The following is a 20,079-nucleotide window of genomic DNA, read 5'->3' on the forward strand; positions in this document are numbered from 1 at the left end:
CTCTCCTGGTGAGAAGGTGAGGGGATGGTGGCTCTCCTGGTGAGACGGTGAGGGGATGGTGGCTCTCCTGGTGAGACGGTGAGGGGATGGTGACTCTCCTGGTGAGAAGGTGAGGGGATGGTGGCTCTCCTGGTGAGACGGTGAGGGGATGGTGACTCTCCTGGTGAGAAGGTGAGGGGATGGTGGCTCTCCTGGTGAGACGGTGAGGGGATGGTGACTCTCCTGGTGAGAAGGTGAGGGGATGGTGGCTCTCCTGGTGAGACGGTGAGGGGATGGTGACTCTCCTGGTGAGAAGGTGAGGGGATGGTGGCTCTCCTGGTGAGACGGTGAGGGGATGGTGACTCTCCTGGTGAGAAGGTGAGGGGATGGTGGCTCTCCTGGTGAGACGGTGAGGGGATGGTGACTCTCCTGGTGAGAAGGTGAGGGGATGGTGGCTCTCCTGGTGAGACGGTGAGGGGATGGTGACTCTCCTGGTGAGAAGGTGAGGGGATGGTGGCTCTCCTGGTGAGACGGTGAGGGGATGGTGGCTCTCCTGGTGAGACGGTGAGGGGATGGTGGCTCTCCTGGTGAGACGGTGAGGGGATGGTGGCTCTCCTGGTGAGACGGTGAGGGGATGGTGGCTCTCCTGGTGAGACGGTGAGGGGATGGTGGCTCTCCTGGTGAGACGGTGAGGGGATGGTGACTCTCCTGGTGAGACGGTGAGGGGATGGTGGCTCTCCTGGTGAGACGGTGAGGGGACGGTGACTCTCCTGGTGAGACGGTGAGGGGATGGTGACTCTCCTGGTGAGGGGGGACAGAGCAGCCCCCTTTCGGAGGTGAAACCTTTGCAGAGAGGTGGCTGTACTGGACTGGGCGTGAGTTGGTGTAATCCTTCCGGACGCTGTTTGCGGAGCCCGGCTGGATGAGAGGATCGGCCGTGAGCTGAGGGAGGGAGGAGGGACAGGGAGTGGTGCCAACTCGGTGCTGTCCTCTCCCCGGGGCTCCGCTTTCCTGCTGCCCGTCTCCCTCCCACCCCCCTTCCCCCCCGGGGGCTGGATGTCTGCAGCCGGCTGGGCTGCCCGGCTGCTCCAGGCGCTTGGCCAGCTCGGAGCCTCGCAGCCTCCTCCTGCCCGGGAGCCCGAGCCGCGATCCCAGCGCCGGGCACCGGCCTCTCCACACGCCGACTGGATGGGCAACCTGCCGCCGGCTCTCAGCGCCCTGCCCCTCGCCAATCTGGCCGTGCCAGGTAAGGGAGACCCGGCTCTGGGATCCTCCTGTGCACCCCTGCGGGTGGGGGTCCGGGAAGTTTAGGGGTGTCTTAGATCTTGGGGGGGGGGTGGGGAGGAGGGGTGGGGAGATCCGGCTCTGGGATCCTCCTGTGCACTCCTGGGGGTGGGGCTGTGAGGTTTAGGGGTGTCTTAGATCTTGAGAGGGGTGGGGAGATCCGGCTCTGGGATCCTCCTGTGTGCAGTACTGTCATGGCAGGGGGGAGGTAGGGAATCTCTCACCTGGTGAGGTGGGGGAGGTGTCTGTAAATTGAAGGGTGTAGCCCACCATGCTCCCACCATGTGCCAGTAGCTGGTGGATGTTGGTGGACGTGGTGCCAGTCAAGTGGGCTGCTTTGTCCTGGATGATGGCAAGCCTCTTGCTGGAGCTGCGACCCCCCCCCCAACCAGGGCAAGTGGGGAATATTCCATCACACTCCTGACCTGTGCCTTGTGCCAGGTGGTGGACAGGCGAGTCAGGAGGGGAGTTACTCGCTACAGAACACGGGCATGTGAGCGCCGCGTGTTCATTCGCCATGTGAGTGAACATGGAGTGTGGGAACCGCGTTGTTCATTGATTGGGAGTGCTGTGTGATCAGTGAACAGATGAGTGTGAGCACTTTGTATGTGCTGAAGACATGAGTGTGCATGTCCTGCATATTCACTCAACACGTGAGTGTCCCACATATTCACTGAACACGCGAGTTAGTGTCCCGCATATTCACTGAATACATGAGTGGGCCATATATTCACTGAACACTGAGTGTCCCACATGTTCACTGAACACGTGTGTCGTACATATTCACTGAACATGTGAGTGTGAGTGCCTCAGATGTTCACTGATGATGTGAATGTAAGCGCTTGGCATTTTTACTGAACATGTGTGTGTGTCCCATGCATTCACTGAACATGTGTGAGTGCAGTGTGTTCTGATCCATCTGCCTCCTAATGCTGGATCCAGGTATTACAGGACAGCTACTGCATTGAGGTACCGCCTTGGCATGCCATAGAAATGTCCAATTCCTGCACCATCCTTTGCCATCCTGCCTGGCATCACACGGGTATGATTCCCATATGACTGTGATTCACTCTCCAGCTCTCCGAGTCTGTGTGCAGTTTCCAAAATTCTCACTGAGGCTGCATATTGTTGGTTCTGGCCTCAAATATCACTCCCAGCAAGCAATTGAAGTAGATTAGATTCCTGACAGTGTGGAAACAGGCCCTTCAGCACAACTAGTCCACATCGAACCTCCAAAGAGTAACCCATCCAGACCCATTTCCCATATTTTCCCCTGACTAATGCACCTAACACTCCGGGCAATTCACCTAACCTGCACATCTTTGGACTGTGGGAGGAAACCGGAGCACCCGGAGGAAACCCACACAGACACAGGGAGTCACCCGAGGCTGGAATTGAACCCGGGTCCCTGGCGCTGTGAGGCAGCAGCGCTAACCACTGAGCCACCGTGCAGCCCCTGTCCACAATTGGACACAACCTTGCTTTTCTGCTTTTCAATAACTAGCCTCAGGACCTTTTTGTATGACAATTCAAACAATTTCACTTCATCCGATGAGTTTTTTTCTCGACTCAGTGAATTTTGGCTCTATCTGTATCATGTGACCCCTCTCTGTATCTGTCATTAGTGATCGCTGTGTTCTGTGACTGTGAGACCCTGTGTGGCTTTATGTGTCTCTGACAGTGTGACCCTGTGTGTCTCTATGCACTGTCACCCTGAGTGTGCCTGTATAGTATCACCCTGTGTATCTCTACAGTGTGATCCTGTGTGTATCTGCACAGTGTGACACTGTATCTCTGTACAGAGTGACCCTGTGTGTCTGTGTGCATCTGCACAGTGTGACACTGTATCTCTGTACAGAGTGACCCTGTGTGTCTGTGTGTATCTGCACAGTGTGACACTGAATCTCTGTACAGAGTGACCCTGTGTGTCTGTGTGTATCTGCACAGTGTGACACTGTATCTCTGTACAGAGTGACCCTGTGTGTCTCTAAACAGTGTGACACTGTATCTCTGTACAGAGTGACCCTGTGTGTCTCTAAACAGTGTGACCCTTTCAATTAGATTTGATTTATTGTAGTCACATGTACCTAAGTACAGTACAGGGAGAAGCTTTGTTTTGTGAGCAGTACAGAAAGATTCACAGGAGGTGGGCAAAACAAGATCAACATTATTTGCAGTTGCAGAGTCCATTCATCAGTTTAATAATGGCAGGGAAGAAGCTGTTCCTGAACCTGTTGGTGGTATCTGCACAGTGTGACACTGTATCTCTGTACAGAGTGACCCTGTGTGTATCTGCACAGTGTGACACTGTATCTCTGTACAGTGACCCTGTGTGTCTGTGTGCATCTGCACAGTGTGACACTGTATCTCTGTACAGAGTGACCCTGTGTGTCTCTAAACAGTGTGACCCTTTTAATTAGATTTGATTTATTGTAGTCACATGTACCTAAGTACGGTACAGGGAGAAGCTTTGTTTTGTGAGCAGTACAGAAAGATTCACAGGAGGTGGGCAAAACAAGATCAACATTATTTGCAGTTGCAGAGTCCATTCATCAGTTTAATAATGGCAGGGAAGAAGCTGTTCCTGAACCTGTTGGTGCGTGTGTTCAAGCTTCTGTGCCTTCTGCCTGATGGACGAGGTTAGAAAAGAGCATTACTGGGATGGGAGGGTCATTGATGATGTGAGCAGCCTTTCATGGCAATGGATGTGTAAATGGAGTCAGTGGATAGGAGGTTGCCTTCTGGGATGGGCTGGGCTGTACACACATCCCTTTCTGTAGTTTCTTACAGTCCTGGGCAGAGCAGTTGCTGTACCAGGCTGTTATGCAGCCGGACAGTATGCTTTCTATAGTGCATCTGTAAAGGTGGTGAGGGTCCATGAGGACACGCTGTATTTCCTAGGTCACCTGAGGAAGAAGAGGCGTTGTTGTGCCTTCCTGACCATTGCATTTACATTGGGAGGGCCAGGACAGAGTGTCGGTTATCATCACTCCTCGGAACTTGACACTGTCAACCATCTCCACCTGAGCTCGGTTGATCTTGACAGGGGGGTGTCCTCCTCCTTTCTCCCTGAAGTCAATGATCAGTTCCTTGTTTTGCTAACATTGTGAGAGAGATTGTTACCATTGCACTGTGACACCAAGCACTCTTATCTCCTTCCTGTATTCTGACTCATGGTTATTTGATATCCTGTGTCTCTGTATGACCCCATGTCTCTGTACAGTATAACTCAGTATCTTTCTGTGCAGTGTGACCCCATGTCTCCCTGTGTGTCTCTGTACAGGGGCACTCTGTCTGTTTCTGTACAGCGTGTCTCTATGTGTCTGTGTACAGTGTAACCCTATGTGTTTGTGTACAGTGTGACCCTGTATGTCTGTGTACAGTGTCCCCATGTGTATCTGTACAATGTGTCTGTGTACAGTATGACCCTTTGTGTCTCTGTACAGTATCTCTGTCTCTGTACAGTGTCCCCCTGTGTATCTGTACAGTGTGTCTGTGTACAGTATGACCCTTTGTGTCTGTGTACAGTGTAACCCAGTCTCTCTCTGTACAGTCTGACCTTGTGTGTCTCTGTACAGTGTCTCTGTCTCTGTACAGTGTGACCCTGAGTGTCTCTGTACAGTATGACCCTGAGTGTCTCTGTACAGTGTGATCCTGAGTGTCTCTGTACAGTGTGACCCTGTGTGTCTCTGTACAGTGTGATCCTGAGAGTCTCTGTACAGTGTGACCCTGAGTGTCTCTGTACAGTGTGACCCTGTGTGTCTCTGTACAGTGTGATCCTGAGAGTCTCTGTACAGTGTGACCCTGTGTGTCTCTGTACAGTGTGACCCTGTGTGTCTCTGTATAGTGTGATCCTGAGTGTCTCTGTACAGTGTGACCCTGTATGTCTCTGTATAGAGTCACCCTGTGTGTCTCTGTACAGTGTGATCCTGAGTGTCTCTGTAAAGAGTGACCCGGAGTGTCTCTGTACAGTGTGATCCTGAGTGTCTCTGTACAGTGTGACCCTGTATGTCTCTGTACAGTGTCTCTGTCTCTGTACAGTGTGACCCTGTGTGTCTCTGTACAGTGTGACCCTGAGTGTCTCTGTACAGTGTGATCCTGAGTGTCTCTGTACGTGTGACCCTGTGTATCTCTGTACAGTGTGATCCTGTGTGTCTCTGTACAGTGTGATCCTGAGTGTCTCTGTACAGTGTAATCCTGAGTGTCTCTGTATGGAGTGACCCTGTGTGTCTCTGTACAGTGTGATGCTGAGTGTCTCTGTACAGTGTGATCCTGAGTGTCTCTGTACAGTATGACCCTGTGTGTCACTGTACAGAGTGACTCTGTGTGTCTCTGTACAGTGTGATCCTGAGTGTCTCTGTACAGAGTGACCCTGAGTATCTCTGTACAGAGTGACCCTGAGTGTCTCTGTACAGAGTGACCCTGTGTGTCTCTGTACAGAGTGACCCTGAGTGTCTCTGTACAGAGTGACCTTGTGTGTCTCTGTACAGAGTGACCCTGTGTGTCTCTGTACAGTGTGACCCTGAGTGTTTCTGTACAGAGTGACCCTGTGTGTCTCTGTACAGTGACCCTGTGTGTCTCTGTACAGTGTGACACTCTGTGTCTCTGTACAGTGTGACCTTGTGTGTCTCTGTACAGAGTGACCCTGTGTGTCTCTGTACAGAGTGACCCTGAGTGTTTCTGTACAGAGTGACTCTGTGTGTCTCTGTACAGAGTGACCCTGTGTGTCTCTGTACAGTGTGACCCTGAGTGTCTCTGTACAGTGTGACCCTGTGTGTCTCTGTACAGTGTGACCCTGTGTGTCTCTGTACAGTGTGACCCTGAGTGTCTCTGTACAGAGTGACCCTGTGTGTCTCTGTACAGTGTGATCCTGTGTGTCTCTGTACAGAGTGACCCTGTGTGTCTCTGTACAGTGTGACCCTGTGTGTCTCTGTACAGTGTGACCCTGAGTGTCTCTGTACAGAGTGACCCTGTGTGTCTCTGTACAGTGTGATCCTGTGTGTCTCTGTACAGAGTGACCCTGTGTGTCTCTGTGCAGAGTGACCCTGTGTGTCTCTGTGCAGAGTGACCCTGTGTGTCTCTGTACAGAGTGATCCTGTGTGTCTCTGTACAGAGTGACCCTGAGTGTCTCTGTACAGAGTGACCCTGTGTGTCTCTGTACAGAGTGACCCTGTGCCTTCTGTGTTTCTCTAAGACCATGAGATGTAGGAGCAGGAGTAGATTATTTGGCCCTTTGAGCCTGCTCTGCCACTCAGTGAGATCATGGCTGATTTGATCATCCTCAAGTCCACTTTCCTGCCTTTTCCCTATCACCCTCATTCCCTTTACTGATTAAATATAGTCAATCTCCGCCTTGCATATTCCTCATGACCCAGCCTCGATAATGAAAGATCTAAAAGTGATGTGACATGTATTAGTTTTTTCGTGCGATGTGGGATAGAGTTGCTCCCACCAAGAGAAATGTTTTCAGACGTACTTCCTAATTGCCCTGGTCATTGACTGTCAAGTTGAAACTACTTTTGGCAACGGGGAGATTTGTTGTTGTCAGAGCTGATTAGGAATGAGATTAGCTCGATCCTACATTGAGTCATGTCATTGAGAGGCACTCACCATCTGCTGTAATACATTCAAAAGAATTTAGTGGGAACTGCTTTTATTCAATCACACAACATGGTGTGAACTGAGATGTGTTTCGTGTGGTTGAAAGAATACAAAAAAGGCTGATAAATTGAATAGTCAGTGTCCTGATTAGTCAAGAGACGAACTGTGCAGTCAGCTACCCTCTGCGCCATGGAGGCATGCGCTGGCTGATTGGCGCTTGTTCCAAATGGCAGGCGGCAGCCATGTTGGAGTCTGCGGTTGCCTTGCTGAAGGGAGCAGGCAGCTTCTTGGAAGGACTGGGGGAGAAAGACAGCATAAAATTTCCATCACTGACCACCCTTGGTCAGCTGCGATGGGCTGGGCATGTTGTCTGCATGACCAACACGAGATTCCCAAGCCGGTGCTTTACTCCCAGCTCCGAAATGACAGGTGAGCCCCAGGGGGACAGAGGAGGCGTTTCAGTGATACCCACAAGGCCTCACTGGCAAAGTGTGGCATTCCCACAGGCACCTGGGAATCACTGACCAACACGAGATTCCCAAGCCGGTGCTTTACTCCCAGCTCCGAAATGATAGGTGAGCCCAGGGGGACAGAGGAGGCGTTTCAGTGATACCCACAAGGCCTCACTGGCGAAGTGTGGCATTCCCACAGGCACCTGGGAATCACTGGCCCAAGACCGTCCAAAGGGGAAGTGGAGCACCTGGGAAGGCATCAAGCACCTCGTCAAGCAGAATCCAAGCGAAAATAGCGTAAGGCGCTCAATGCCACCCTTTCCCGTGACCACAACACCAGCTAGCTACGAAACGACACAACCAGCTATCCTTAGTAGCCAAACACGCAGATTACAAGCAACATGAATTCGACTGGGACAACACTACTATTATAGGACAAGCCAAACAGAGAACAGCCAGGGAATTCCTAGAGGCATGGCACCCACCCACAGATTCAATCAATAAGCACATCGACCTGGACCCAATATACTGACCACTGCAGCGGACAGCTGGTACTGACAACCGGAAGCGGCAGGTACAAATCACTACAAATGCTGGAGGAAACATCACAGAAGCGCTTCACAGGAGGCTCCCAATCACTGAGGATGTCACATAGACAGGGGACAAAACGTCTGCAACACAAATTCCCAGCTCGGCAAACAGAACCACAGCAACCACATTCTGTTCCAAGAGTAACAGAGCCTGTGGAAACCACATTGGTCTGTACAGCCACCTACAGACTCACCCTGAGAGTGGAAGAGAGTCATCCTTGTCTGCAAGGGAGCACCAGTGATGATAATGAAAGTTTCCATGGACAACTCGTCAAGGTGCAGTGCTAGGCCCAGCGTTATATAATACCTCAAATTTGACCAAAATACAGAGATGGAAGAGAACTGTCCTACATCGACCCCCATAGCTTTGCAGCACACTGCACCAGATTGTTTGGCTACAGCTAGAAAAAATTGGATTGAAAGTGCTGTTCTGTAGCAGATAGGTCCCTTCTTTGACTTCAGAACTGAAGATGAATTGTTTTCACTCCAGTTCGATGCATCCTACAGTCCGCAGATCCTGCCATTTTTTGGATCGCTGGTGCTTGATGGGTCAAGTTGATGAGATGTTTGGAGGTTTAAGTGCCACTCCTTACCCCGCTTGTGGGTGCTTCTGTGTCTAGTGCATTCCTAAATCAACCAAATCAATCCAGTTTGGCCGGTCACATGACAGGGCTACCCATGAGTCAGCAGGATATTTGGCCTGTCGAGGCTTCCTTTCTGGACATTACTCATAACTGCTTCAGAAACCTCAGGGGCCCTCAGTTGACCATGGACAGCCCCAAGGCCCTTTGGAAAAACCGCAAACTGTCCTGAGGATCATTGTCAGCCATAGATTAAAGATGCAATTTTCAAATCTTCTCCCTCTTCACCACCGGCAATTAAACATACAGTCCCATGTGTTGCTGTGGGCTGGTAAGACGAATGATTAAAAAGTGTGATGTTGGTGTGATACCTGTCTTATCTTCCATTGACCCTAGTTTTTCCTTGTAGACTAATGAGACTGAGTGAGTGCCTCTTCCCTTAACCCTTTGTCAAAGCCATACATTGTGTGCAGGTGCTGGTACTGCTCAAGCACCTTCACAGTTTCTTTTCTTGTCTCCACAGGATGGGGGTATCTCTGGCTAGCTCATCTTTTATTGCCCATCACTAATTGCCCAGAGGGCAGTTAAGAGTCAACCACATTACTGTGGGTCTGGAGTCACATGTAGGCCAGACCAGGTAAGGTTGGCAATTTCCTTCCTTAAAGGACATTAGTGAACCAGATGGCTTTTTTTCAACAATCGATTCATGGTCATCATTAGACTCTTAATTCCAAATTTCACAAATTTAAAATCTGTCTTTTTAAAGTCAGTCTCATTTATGACTCTGATATCATTGTTAAAAATAAAAGCTGGTTCACTAAAGAAGGATGTTAATGCATTGCAGGTAGAGAGACTTTACCAGGCTAATATTTAAGGCCTTAAGGCGTAGGAGCAGAATTTAGGCCATTCAGTCCTTCGAATCTCTGCCATTCAATCCTGGCTGATAAGTTTCTCAACCCCATTCTCCAACTCTCTCCCTGTAACCCTTGATACTCAAGAACCTATCTATCTCAGTCTTACATATACTCACTGACCCGGCCTCCACAGCCTTCAGTGGCAATGAATTCCATAGATTCCCCACTCTCTGGCTGAAGAGGTTTCTCCTTATCTCCGTTCTAAAAGGTCTCCCTTTTATTCTAAGCCTATGCCCTCGGGTCCTGTCTCTTCTACCAATGGAAACATCTTCCCAACATCTACTCTGTCCAGGCCATTCAGTATTCTATATGTTTCAATTAGATCCCCCTTCATCCTTCTAAACTCCATTGAATTTAGAATCATAGAATCCACACCCGCCTCTGAAGAATAACCTACCCAGATCCATTCCCCTACCCTTATCCTATATTTACCCCTGATTAATGCATCTAACCTACACATCCCTGACACTACGGGCAATTTAGCATGGCCAATTCACCTGACCTGCACATCTTTGGAATGTGGGAGGAAACCGGAGCACCCGGAAGAAACCCATGCAGACACGGAGAGAACGTGCAAACTCTACACAGACAGTCGCCCAAGGCTAGAATCGAACCCGGACCCCTGGCGCTGTGAGGCAGCAGTGCTAACCACTGAGCCACCGTGCTACCCCCAGAAATTTAAACCCTGAGTCCTCAAATGTTCCTCATATGTTAAGCTTTTATTCCTGGGCCCATTCTCATTAACCTCCTCTGAACACGCTCCAGGGTCAGTACATCCTTTCTGAGATATGGTGCCTAAAACTGCACACAATACTCCAAATGTGGTCTGACCAGAGACTTATACAGCCTCAGAAATACATCCTTGATCTTATATTCAAGTCATCTCATAATAAATGCGTTTGCCTTCCTAACTACTGACTCAACCTGCAAGTTTACCTTGAGAGAATCCTGGACTAGAGTCTCTTTGCATTTCAGGCTTCTGAGTTTTCCCCTCATTGAGACAATAGTCCATCCTCTACTCTTCCTCCCAAAGTGCATGACCTCACACTTTCCCATGGTACTCCATCTGCCACTTCTTTACCCACTCTCCTAACCTCTCCAAATCCTTCTGCAGCCTCCCCACCTCCTCAATGCTACCTGTCCCTCTACCTATCTTTGTATTGTCTGCAAACCGAGCCAGAATGCCCTCAGTTCCTTCATCTAGATTGTTACTGTATAAAGTGAAAGGTTTTGGTCCCAACACTGAGCCTTGCAGAACACCACTTGTCACCAGCTGCCATCCTGAGAAGGACCCTTTTATCCCCACTCTCTGCTTCCTGCCAGACAGCCAGGTTTGTATCCATGCTAGCACCTTGTCTCTGACACCATGGGCCCTTATCTTACTCAGTAGCCTCCTGTGTAGCATCTTGGCAAAGACCTTCTTCAAGTCCAGCTGGATAACATTCATTGGTTCTCCTTGGTCTAACCTGCTCATACTTCCTCAAAGAATTCCAGCAGATTTGTCAGACAATGATGAAACCAGGCTGAGTTTGCCCTATTTTACCATACATTTCCAGGTATTCAGAAATCTCATCCTTCACAATGGATCCCAGGATCTTACCCACCATAGGAGTTAGGTTAATTGGTCTATAATTTTCCGTCTTTTGCCTTACTCCATTTTTAAACAGGGGGGTCACATTAGTGATTTTCCAGTCTTCTGAAACCCTCTCTGACTCTAGCAATTCCTGGAAGATCAGGTGGCACGGTGGCACAGTGGTTAGCACTGTTACCTCACACCGCCAGAGAGCCGGGTTCAATTCCCGCCTCAGGCGACTGACTGTGTGGAGTTTGCACGTTCTCCCCGTGTCTGCGTGGGTTTCCTCCGGGTGCTCCGGTTTCCTCCCACAATCCAAAAATGTGCAGGTTAGGTGAATTGGCCATGCTAAATTGCCCGTAGTGTTAGGTGAAGGGGTAAATGTAGGGGAATGGGTCTGGGTGGGTTACGCTTTGGCGGGTCGGTGTGGACTTGTTGGGCCAAAGGGCCTGTTTCCACACTGTAAGTAATCTAATCTAACACCTCCCCTATCTCTTCAGCTATCTCCTTTAGAACTCTGAGGTGTAGTCCATCTGGTTCAGGTGATTTATCCACCTGCAGGCCATTTTTCTAGCATCTTCTCCTTAGTGATGGCCTCCACACTCAGCTCTGCCCCCTCACTCTCTTGAATTAGAATGAACAGGTTGCCTTCTGAAGAATAGCTAGACAATCCAGGCCGGTATCCTCTGGTGTTGAGAAGAGTGACTTAATTGAAACATTTAGGATCCTGAAGGGGTTTGACCCAGTGGGTGTGGAAAGGACGTTTCCTCTTGTGGGAGAATCCTGAACTAGGGATCATCATTTAAAATTACGGGGTTGCTCGTTTAAGGCACGGGTGAGGTGAAAATGTTTCTCACAGAGGGTCGAGTCTTTCGACCTTTTGTTCCTCAAAAGGTGGTGGAAGCAGAGCATTTGAATCTTTTTCAGACAGAGTGAAATAGATTGTTGATAACCATTAGGAGAACGTATACTGAGGGGAAACCAGGAATGTGGAGTAATCACATCGTTTCATGATCTTATTGAACGGTACCGCAGGCTCGAGGGGTCTACCCCAGCTCCTTCGCCCCCTTAGATACTGACCTTTAAGGGAAGGAAGCCCCTCCCAGGCTGGCCCACGTGTGACTCCAGATCTACATCAACTTTAATGCCCTCTCAAGGGTAATTTCAGATGGTATTGGCAGTGATGTCCACATCCCATGAATGAATTAACGAGGAAAAATAATCCCAATCTTGTATTAGACTCTTCATTTGTACAGCTCATTTACATTCTTCACAAAACACGCACCTTTTCACCAATGCGTGAATTCGTCGTCCCCATGCGGGACGATGGGAGGTATTTCGGATGAAGGTTTGTACGTGCTATACTAACCGAAAACGTTTCGATGGTATTTTCCACTGCTGTCCAGAGTGGTCTCCATGAACCTAGCAAATCCGTGCTACTCCGGTTCCTGGACTGCACTGACTGCAGTTCACCCAGGACTCTCTGTGCTGGTTCACCGACATCGTCTTCCAGTCGGAGTCTCCTGCTCCCTCCAGTGCCTCAACTGCACCTCTCTACATGCCTGATGAAATCCCTCAGTTTGATGGGTGTGTTTCTGAGGAGGTTTTCTCCTGTTGGGTCAGTCACACAGGCCACAGGCTCCCACAGGTCAGTGGGGATTTCAGGACATCCCTCTGTCATGCTGGCCGTTACTGAGTCCCTCCCAGTGTGCAGCCCTTGCATTCTTTGAGAACTCCTTTCTCTCTAACCTTCATTTTGATTCAGTTTTATTTTATTGTCACGTGCACTGAGATAGTGAAAAGTATTGTTTTGCATGTTATCCAGACAAATCATACCCTACATGAGTACACCAGGCTCAGAGAACAGAATGTAGTGTTACAGCTACTGAGAAAGCGCAGAGAAAGGTCGACTTTTATATTTGAGTCTGGTAACAACGGGGAAGAAACTGTTCTTGAATCCCAGACTAACCACACGTCGAATGTGGCAAGGCTACAGAGTGAAGCTGAGGAGAATCACGGAATACGATGCAACCCTCTTCGATGAGCTCGCTGCGTTCCCTGCAGGTTTTGAACAGAAGGTCAGTGAAATGATGTCGCCTGCCCCCCCTGCCAAGCCTCAGGTGCCCCTGGGGTCACCACCACAGATGTCAGATGGGTGAACCCACGAAAAGCGACTGGCCTGGATGGAATCTCTGGATGTGCAGTCAGATCCTGCGTGGACCAGCAGGCAGGAGTATTTACTGACACCTTTAACCTCTCCTTACTTTGAGGTGAGGTTCCCACCTGCTTCAAGAAGACCATTATTAGATTAGATTTGAGTCCTGACTTCGGCCCAACAAGTCCACACCGACCCTCGAAAAAGTTACCCCCCCGACTAATGCTCCTAACAACTACGGACAATTTCGCATGGCCAATTCACCTGGCCTACACATTTTTGGACTATGGGAGGAAACCCACGCAGACACAGGGAGAACGTGCAAACTCCACACAGACAGTCACCCGAGGCTGGAATCGAACCTGGGACCCTGGTTCTGTGAGGTAGCAGTGCAAGCCACCGTGCCACCCCCATCTAGGTATCACCTCCCACTTCTTTCGCCTTAACTAGGGTAGTTAATGACTAGGGTAGGAATAGGTCCAGTCAAGGATAGTAGTGGGAAGTTGTGTGTGGAGGCTGAAGAGATTGGGGAGACACTGAATGAATACCCTCATCATGAGCAGCAATACCATCACCTGTCTGGGGCCAAAACTTTTCCTAAATCTCATTCCTCTCAAGGCCCACCTGACTATGTTTTTGGTCCCCCCCCGCCTCTAATATCTCATCACATGGCTTTTATTGGACCTCTGTTTGTACTCCTCTGAAACATTATGGTTAATTTTCCAGCACTGAGGATGCTTTTTCATATAAGCTTTGTTACTGATCGTCGTCAATAAACTTAGCTGAGTGTCGCAGGCATTTTATCATTGGTCTGTAGAGTGATAGCTCCAAAGAGTATTTTTATTCATCCACGGGATATGCGTGTCACTGATGAAGTCTGGGAGAAGGTGGTAGTGAGCTAACTTATTGACCCACTGCAGTCCACGAGCTATAGAGAGACATGCAATGCTGTTCGGGAGGGAATTCCAGGACTTCGACCCAGCAACACTGAACGAATGGAGATATATTTCCAAGTCGGGATGGTGAGTCACTTGGAAGAGAACTTGCAGACCAGAGGCTATGCAGCTCTGCAGGTATAGATGCGAGCACAGGATTCACTGAATGCTGGTTAAAAACTTTGTTTCGCAATAGTCAAATGTTTTATCAGACTAATATTAAGATTCTAAGTCGTTTTTCTTCAAACTTATTTTGAATCGAGCTTGACATCTTTCCTGAAGGATTCCAAACAGCTCGACCCCACAATAACGCAGCTCATATACTAAACAGAAAACTTGAAAGGGTTTAGAAAAGGTTTGCAAGGATATTGCAAAGGTTGGAGGGTTTGAGCTACAGGGAGAGGCTGAATAGGCTGGGGCTGTTTTCCCTGGAGCGTCAGAGGCTGAGGGGTGACCTTACAAAGGTTTATAAAATCGTGAAGGGGCATTAATAGCCAAGTTCTTTTCCCCAGGGTGGGTGAGTCCAAAATTAGAGGGCATAGGTTTAAGGTGAGAGGGGAAAGATTTAAAAGAGACCCAGGGAGCAACTTTTTTGACATAGAGGGCGGTGTGTGTATGGAACAAGCTGCCAGTGGAAGTGATGGAGGCTGGTACAATGATAACATTTAAAAGGCATCTGGATAGATACATGAATAGGAAGGGTTTCAAAGAGTGTGGGCTAAATGCTGGCAAGTGGGACTAGATTAATTTAGGAAATCTGATCAGAACAGATGAGCTGGATGGAAGGCTCTGTTTCCACGCTCTCTGATTCTATGGTTCTGTTTGAAGTGTATGAGATTTTACAAAGTAGCAGTACAGTAATATTTCTGCAGCATTATAGTTTATCATCAGATTCACAACAAACTGTCAGTTATTTAATTACCTAAAGAGTGGAGCCAAGTTACTGCCTCCCCAGTTGCTGAGTTGAAGGTGATTTGCCGCACGTCCCCTCAGTCTGTCGAGGGCATTTGCAGCATTGTTTTGGGTCACTCCACAACTGAATATAGGGTTTGTACTGGGGCCTGGTTGAGGTCAGGCCCCTGCACAAAGGCCCTGGCTGGTCCTGAACCTGTTTAACACGGACCACCATCACACTGTAAGGGGCTCAAAATGTGCCATTCACCAAAATAGGGTCAATCACAGGGAACTTGTTTGAGACTTGCTGTGTTTCCCCTGTGGCCCACAGGATGTTGAATGGTGTCTGTTGTTCAGGGAAGGTGCTGCAGACTCTAACAGGGCATCTGCTGAGCTCTGGAATGTCATAGGCATGAAATGGAGCAGATTTGAAATAATTGGTAAACGAAGAAAAAGAGATGTAAGAAAATCCCCTTCACACAGCACGTGGTTAGGTCTGTACTGTCAAAGCCTATGGTGGAGGCAGGTTCACTCGAAGGGTTAGGGTCTGGGATGTACTGTCTGAGAGTGTCGGGGGAGGGAGGTTCACGAGGGGTTAGGGTCTGGAATATACTGTCTGAGAGTGTGGTGGGAGGCGGGTTCACTCGAGGGGTTAGTGTCTGGGATGTACTGTCTGAGAGTGTCGGGGGAGGGAGGTTCACGAGGGGTTAGGGTCTGGAATATACTGTCTGAGAGTGTGGTGGGAGGCGGGTTCACTCGAGGGGTTAGTGTCTGGGATGTACTGTCTGAGAGTGTCGGGGGAGGGAGGTTCACGAGGGGTTAGGGTCTGGAATATACTGTCTGAGAGTGTGGTGGGAGGCGGGTTCACTCGAGGGGTTAGTGTCTGGGATGTACTGTCTGAGAGTGTCGGGGGAGGGAGGTTCACGAGGGGTTAGGGTCTGGAATATACTGTCTGAGAGTGTGGTGGGAGGCGGGTTCACTCGAGGGGTTAGTGTCTGGGATGTACTGTCTGAGAGTGTCGGGGGAGGGAGGTTCACGAGGGGTTAGGGTCTGGAATATACTGTCTGAGAGTGTGGTGGGAGGCGGGTTCACTCGAGGGGTTAGTGTCTGGGATGTACTGTCTGAGAGTGTCGGGGGAGGGAGGTTCACGAGGGGTTAGGGTCTGGAATATACTGTCTGAGAGTGTGGTGGGAGGCGGGTTCACTCGAGGGGTTAGTGTCTGGGATGTACTGTCTGAGAGTGTCGGGGGAGGGAGGTTCACGAGGGGTTAGGGTCTGGAATATACTGTCTGAGAGTGTGGTGGGAGGCGGGTTCACTCGAGGGGTTAGTGTCTGGGATGTACTGTCTGAGAGTGTCGGGGGAGGGAGGTTCACGAGGGGTTAGGGTCTGGAATATACTGTCTGAGAGTGTGGTGGGAGGCGGGTTCACTCGAGGGGTTAGTGTCTGGGATGTACTGTCTGAGAGTGTCGGGGGAGGGAGGTTCACGAGGGGTTAGGGTCTGGAATATACTGTCTGAGAGTGTGGTGGGAGGCGGGTTCACTCGAGGGGTTAGTGTCTGGGATGTACTGTCTGAGAGTGTCGGGGGAGGGAGGTTCACGAGGGGTTAGGGTCTGGAATATACTGTCTGAGAGTGTGGTGGGAGGCGGGTTCACTCGAGGGGTTAGTGTCTGGGATGTACTGTCTGAGAGTGTCGGGGGAGGGAGGTTCACGAGGGGTTAGGGTCTGGAATATACTGTCTGAGAGTGTGGTGGGAGGCGGGTTCACTCGAGGGGTTAGTGTCTGGGATGTACTGTCTGAGAGTGTCGGGGGAGGGAGGTTCACGAGGGGTTAGGGTCTGGAATATACTGTCTGAGAGTGTGGTGGGAGGCGGGTTCACTCGAGGGGTTAGTGTCTGGGATGTACTGTCTGAGAGTGTCGGGGGAGGGAGGTTCACGAGGGGTTAGGGTCTGGAATATACTGTCTGAGAGTGTGGTGGGAGGCGGGTTCACTCGAGGGGTTAGTGTCTGGGATGTACTGTCTGAGAGTGTCGGGGGAGGGAGGTTCACGAGGGGTTAGGGTCTGGAATATACTGTCTGAGAGTGTGGTGGGAGGCGGGTTCACTCGAGGGGTTAGTGTCTGGGATGTACTGTCTGAGAGTGTCGGGGGAGGGAGGTTCACGAGGGGTTAGGGTCTGGAATATACTGTCTGAGAGTGTGGTGGGAGGCGGGTTCACTCGAGGGGTTAGTGTCTGGGATGTACTGTCTGAGAGTGTCGGGGGAGGGAGGTTCACGAGGGGTTAGGGTCTGGAATATACTGTCTGAGAGTGTGGTGGGAGGCGGGTTCACTCGAGGGGTTAGTGTCTGGGATGTACTGTCTGAGAGTGTCGGGGGAGGGAGGTTCACGAGGGGTTAGGGTCTGGAATATACTGTCTGAGAGTGTGGTGGGAGGCGGGTTCACTCGAGGGGTTAGTGTCTGGGATGTACTGTCTGAGAGTGTCGGGGGAGGGAGGTTCACGAGGGGTTAGGGTCTGGAATATACTGTCTGAGAGTGTGGTGGGAGGCGGGTTCACTCGAGGGGTTAGTGTCTGGGATGTACTGTCTGAGAGTGTCGGGGGAGGGAGGTTCACGAGGGGTTAGGGTCTGGAATATACTGTCTGAGAGTGTGGTGGGAGGCGGGTTCACTCGAGGGGTTAGTGTCTGGGATGTACTGTCTGAGAGTGTCGGGGGAGGGAGGTTCACGAGGGGTTAGGGTCTGGAATATACTGTCTGAGAGTGTGGTGGGAGGCGGGTTCACTCGAGGGGTTAGTGTCTGGGATGTACTGTCTGAGAGTGTCGGGGGAGGGAGGTTCACGAGGGGTTAGGGTCTGGAATATACTGTCTGAGAGTGTGGTGGGAGGCGGGTTCACTCGAGGGGTTAGTGTCTGGGATGTACTGTCTGAGAGTGTCGGGGGAGGGAGGTTCACGAGGGGTTAGGGTCTGGAATATACTGTCTGAGAGTGTGGTGGGAGGCGGGTTCACTCGAGGGGTTAGTGTCTGGGATGTACTGTCTGAGAGTGTCGGGGGAGGGAGGTTCACGAGGGGTTAGGGTCTGGAATATACTGTCTGAGAGTGTGGTGGGAGGCGGGTTCACTCGAGGGGTTAGTGTCTGGGATGTACTGTCTGAGAGTGTCGGGGGAGGGAGGTTCACGAGGGGTTAGGGTCTGGAATATACTGTCTGAGAGTGTGGTGGGAGGCGGGTTCACTCGAGGGGTTAGTGTCTGGGATGTACTGTCTGAGAGTGTCGGGGGAGGGAGGTTCACGAGGGGTTAGGGTCTGGAATATACTGTCTGAGAGTGTGGTGGGAGGCGGGTTCACTCGAGGGGTTAGTGTCTGGGATGTACTGTCTGAGAGTGTCGGGGGAGGGAGGTTCACGAGGGGTTAGGGTCTGGAATATACTGTCTGAGAGTGTGGTGGGAGGCGGGTTCACTCGAGGGGTTAGTGTCTGGGATGTACTGTCTGAGAGTGTCGGGGGAGGGAGGTTCACGAGGGGTTAGGGTCTGGAATATACTGTCTGAGAGTGTGGTGGGAGGCGGGTTCACTCGAGGGGTTAGTGTCTGGGATGTACTGTCTGAGAGTGTCGGGGGAGGGAGGTTCACGAGGGGTTAGGGTCTGGAATATACTGTCTGAGAGTGTGGTGGGGTCTGGAATGTACAGTCTGAGAGTGAGGGGGAAGGGAGGTTCACTCGAGGGATTACGGTCTGGGATGTACAGTCTGAGAGTGAGGGGAGATGCAGGCTCACTCGAGGGGTTAGGGTCTTGGGTGTAATGTCTGCGAGTGTGGGGGGAGGCACGTTCACTCAAGGGGTTAGGGTCTGGGCTGTACTGTCTGAGAGTGTGGGGGGAGGGAGGATCACTGAGCTATCAAAATGCAATTCGACCCTCATCTGAAAAGGAGAAGTTTGTGGGCTATTGTGAAATGACAGGGAGTGAGATACTCATTTGGTGATCACATTGGGCTGAATGGCCTGTTTCTGAGTTTTTGTGACATTGTCAGTGACAAAGAGGAGAATTTTAATGGGAACGGCAGTAGGGGATTTCAGCAAAAACGGGTTCACCCAGAGCTTGGTGGGTGTTTGGAATATCCTGCCTGGGAGTGGGGGGGGATGTTGAGGTGGGAAACCTCACAATCTTTCAAAAGTACATGGATGAGCACTTGAAATGTCATAACAGTCAAGGTGTAGGAAAGTGAGATCCTAGGTAGTAGTTTACTTTTGGTAGTACAGATTTGATGGGCTGAAGGGCCAGATATGTACTGAATGATTCCGTACGTGTGTGAATTAAAGTGGCTGCTCTCTGTGCTTCCATTCTGAATCTACTGATGTGAAACGTGAATGAACCAATCCTTACTAATGATGCTTCTAATTTAGCGTGAGGACCATATTTTCAAAGTCATTCCGACTTTCCAATTGAATGTACTCTCCCTTTGAAGTTGATTGTGGAGTGGATGGCAGTTATACTGCTGATCAATCTTCCATTTTGGGATTAACTTGCACTTTAGTTTGTAGCTGGATACAGCTCTTTACAGCAGCTGGGCCAGACCTCCAAAGTGAAGGAATACATTGCACAGAGCACAGTCAGAAACCCTCCAGCTTCCGGAATATTCTCACTGGGAGGGCAGCTCAGAGAATCAGCTTTGGAGGGGTGGTGGGAGACAGCGTTCCTCTCTACCTGTCCCCCACGCACTTAACTGTTTTTCTGGCTTTTGGTCTCCATGGATACAGCAGACATGCTAATGGGCTGAGTGATCTCCTCTGCTACTGTTAACGTTGCATGGACCTCGCAAGGTCAGGGGTCAGTTTGCTGAACTGTCAAGGACAGAGCAGGGCAAATGTGACATGGAATCTGGCACCAAATCTTGGCCGCACATTTCTGTCAGTTCCTGCCGTTGTTCACTGCAATGTCAAAATTTTCCCATTCGGTTTTCCTGTGGTAACCGTGACAACGTTCTGACCACCGGAGTGATGCCATGGTGCACGCCCCAGACCCTGTGTCCCTGTCAGGTTGCTGGGACTTCTGCTAAATACGAATGCACAGGGTGGCGTTGAGATTGAGAGTGAGAGAAGGGTCTTTTAAGAACTGTCCTCTCACCACTTCCCGTTTCCGC

General features: G+C 50.4%; 1 protein-coding gene across 2 annotated transcripts in view; it reads left to right on the forward strand.

The window, feature by feature from the left end:
* Positions 1-1,033: 1,033 nt before the first annotated feature.
* plcxd2 (phosphatidylinositol-specific phospholipase C, X domain containing 2) overlaps positions 1,034-20,079 on the forward strand; it is a 30,421-nt gene continuing 11,375 nt past the window's right edge. The window contains exon 1 of one of the 2 annotated variants that reach the window (XM_043700267.1): positions 1,034-1,225. In XM_043700267.1, coding sequence (XP_043556202.1) covers positions 1,036-1,225 — 190 coding nt within the window. In that variant the 5' untranslated portion in view covers positions 1,034-1,035. Of the gene's footprint in view, positions 1,226-7,955; positions 8,819-20,079 lie in introns of those variants that run through there. The other variant, XM_043700268.1, reaches the window with a different exon arrangement.

Source organism: Chiloscyllium plagiosum, chromosome 12, assembly GCF_004010195.1.
Source record: "Chiloscyllium plagiosum isolate BGI_BamShark_2017 chromosome 12, ASM401019v2, whole genome shotgun sequence".
In the NCBI taxonomy this organism is placed as follows: Eukaryota; Metazoa; Chordata; class Chondrichthyes; order Orectolobiformes; family Hemiscylliidae; genus Chiloscyllium; species Chiloscyllium plagiosum.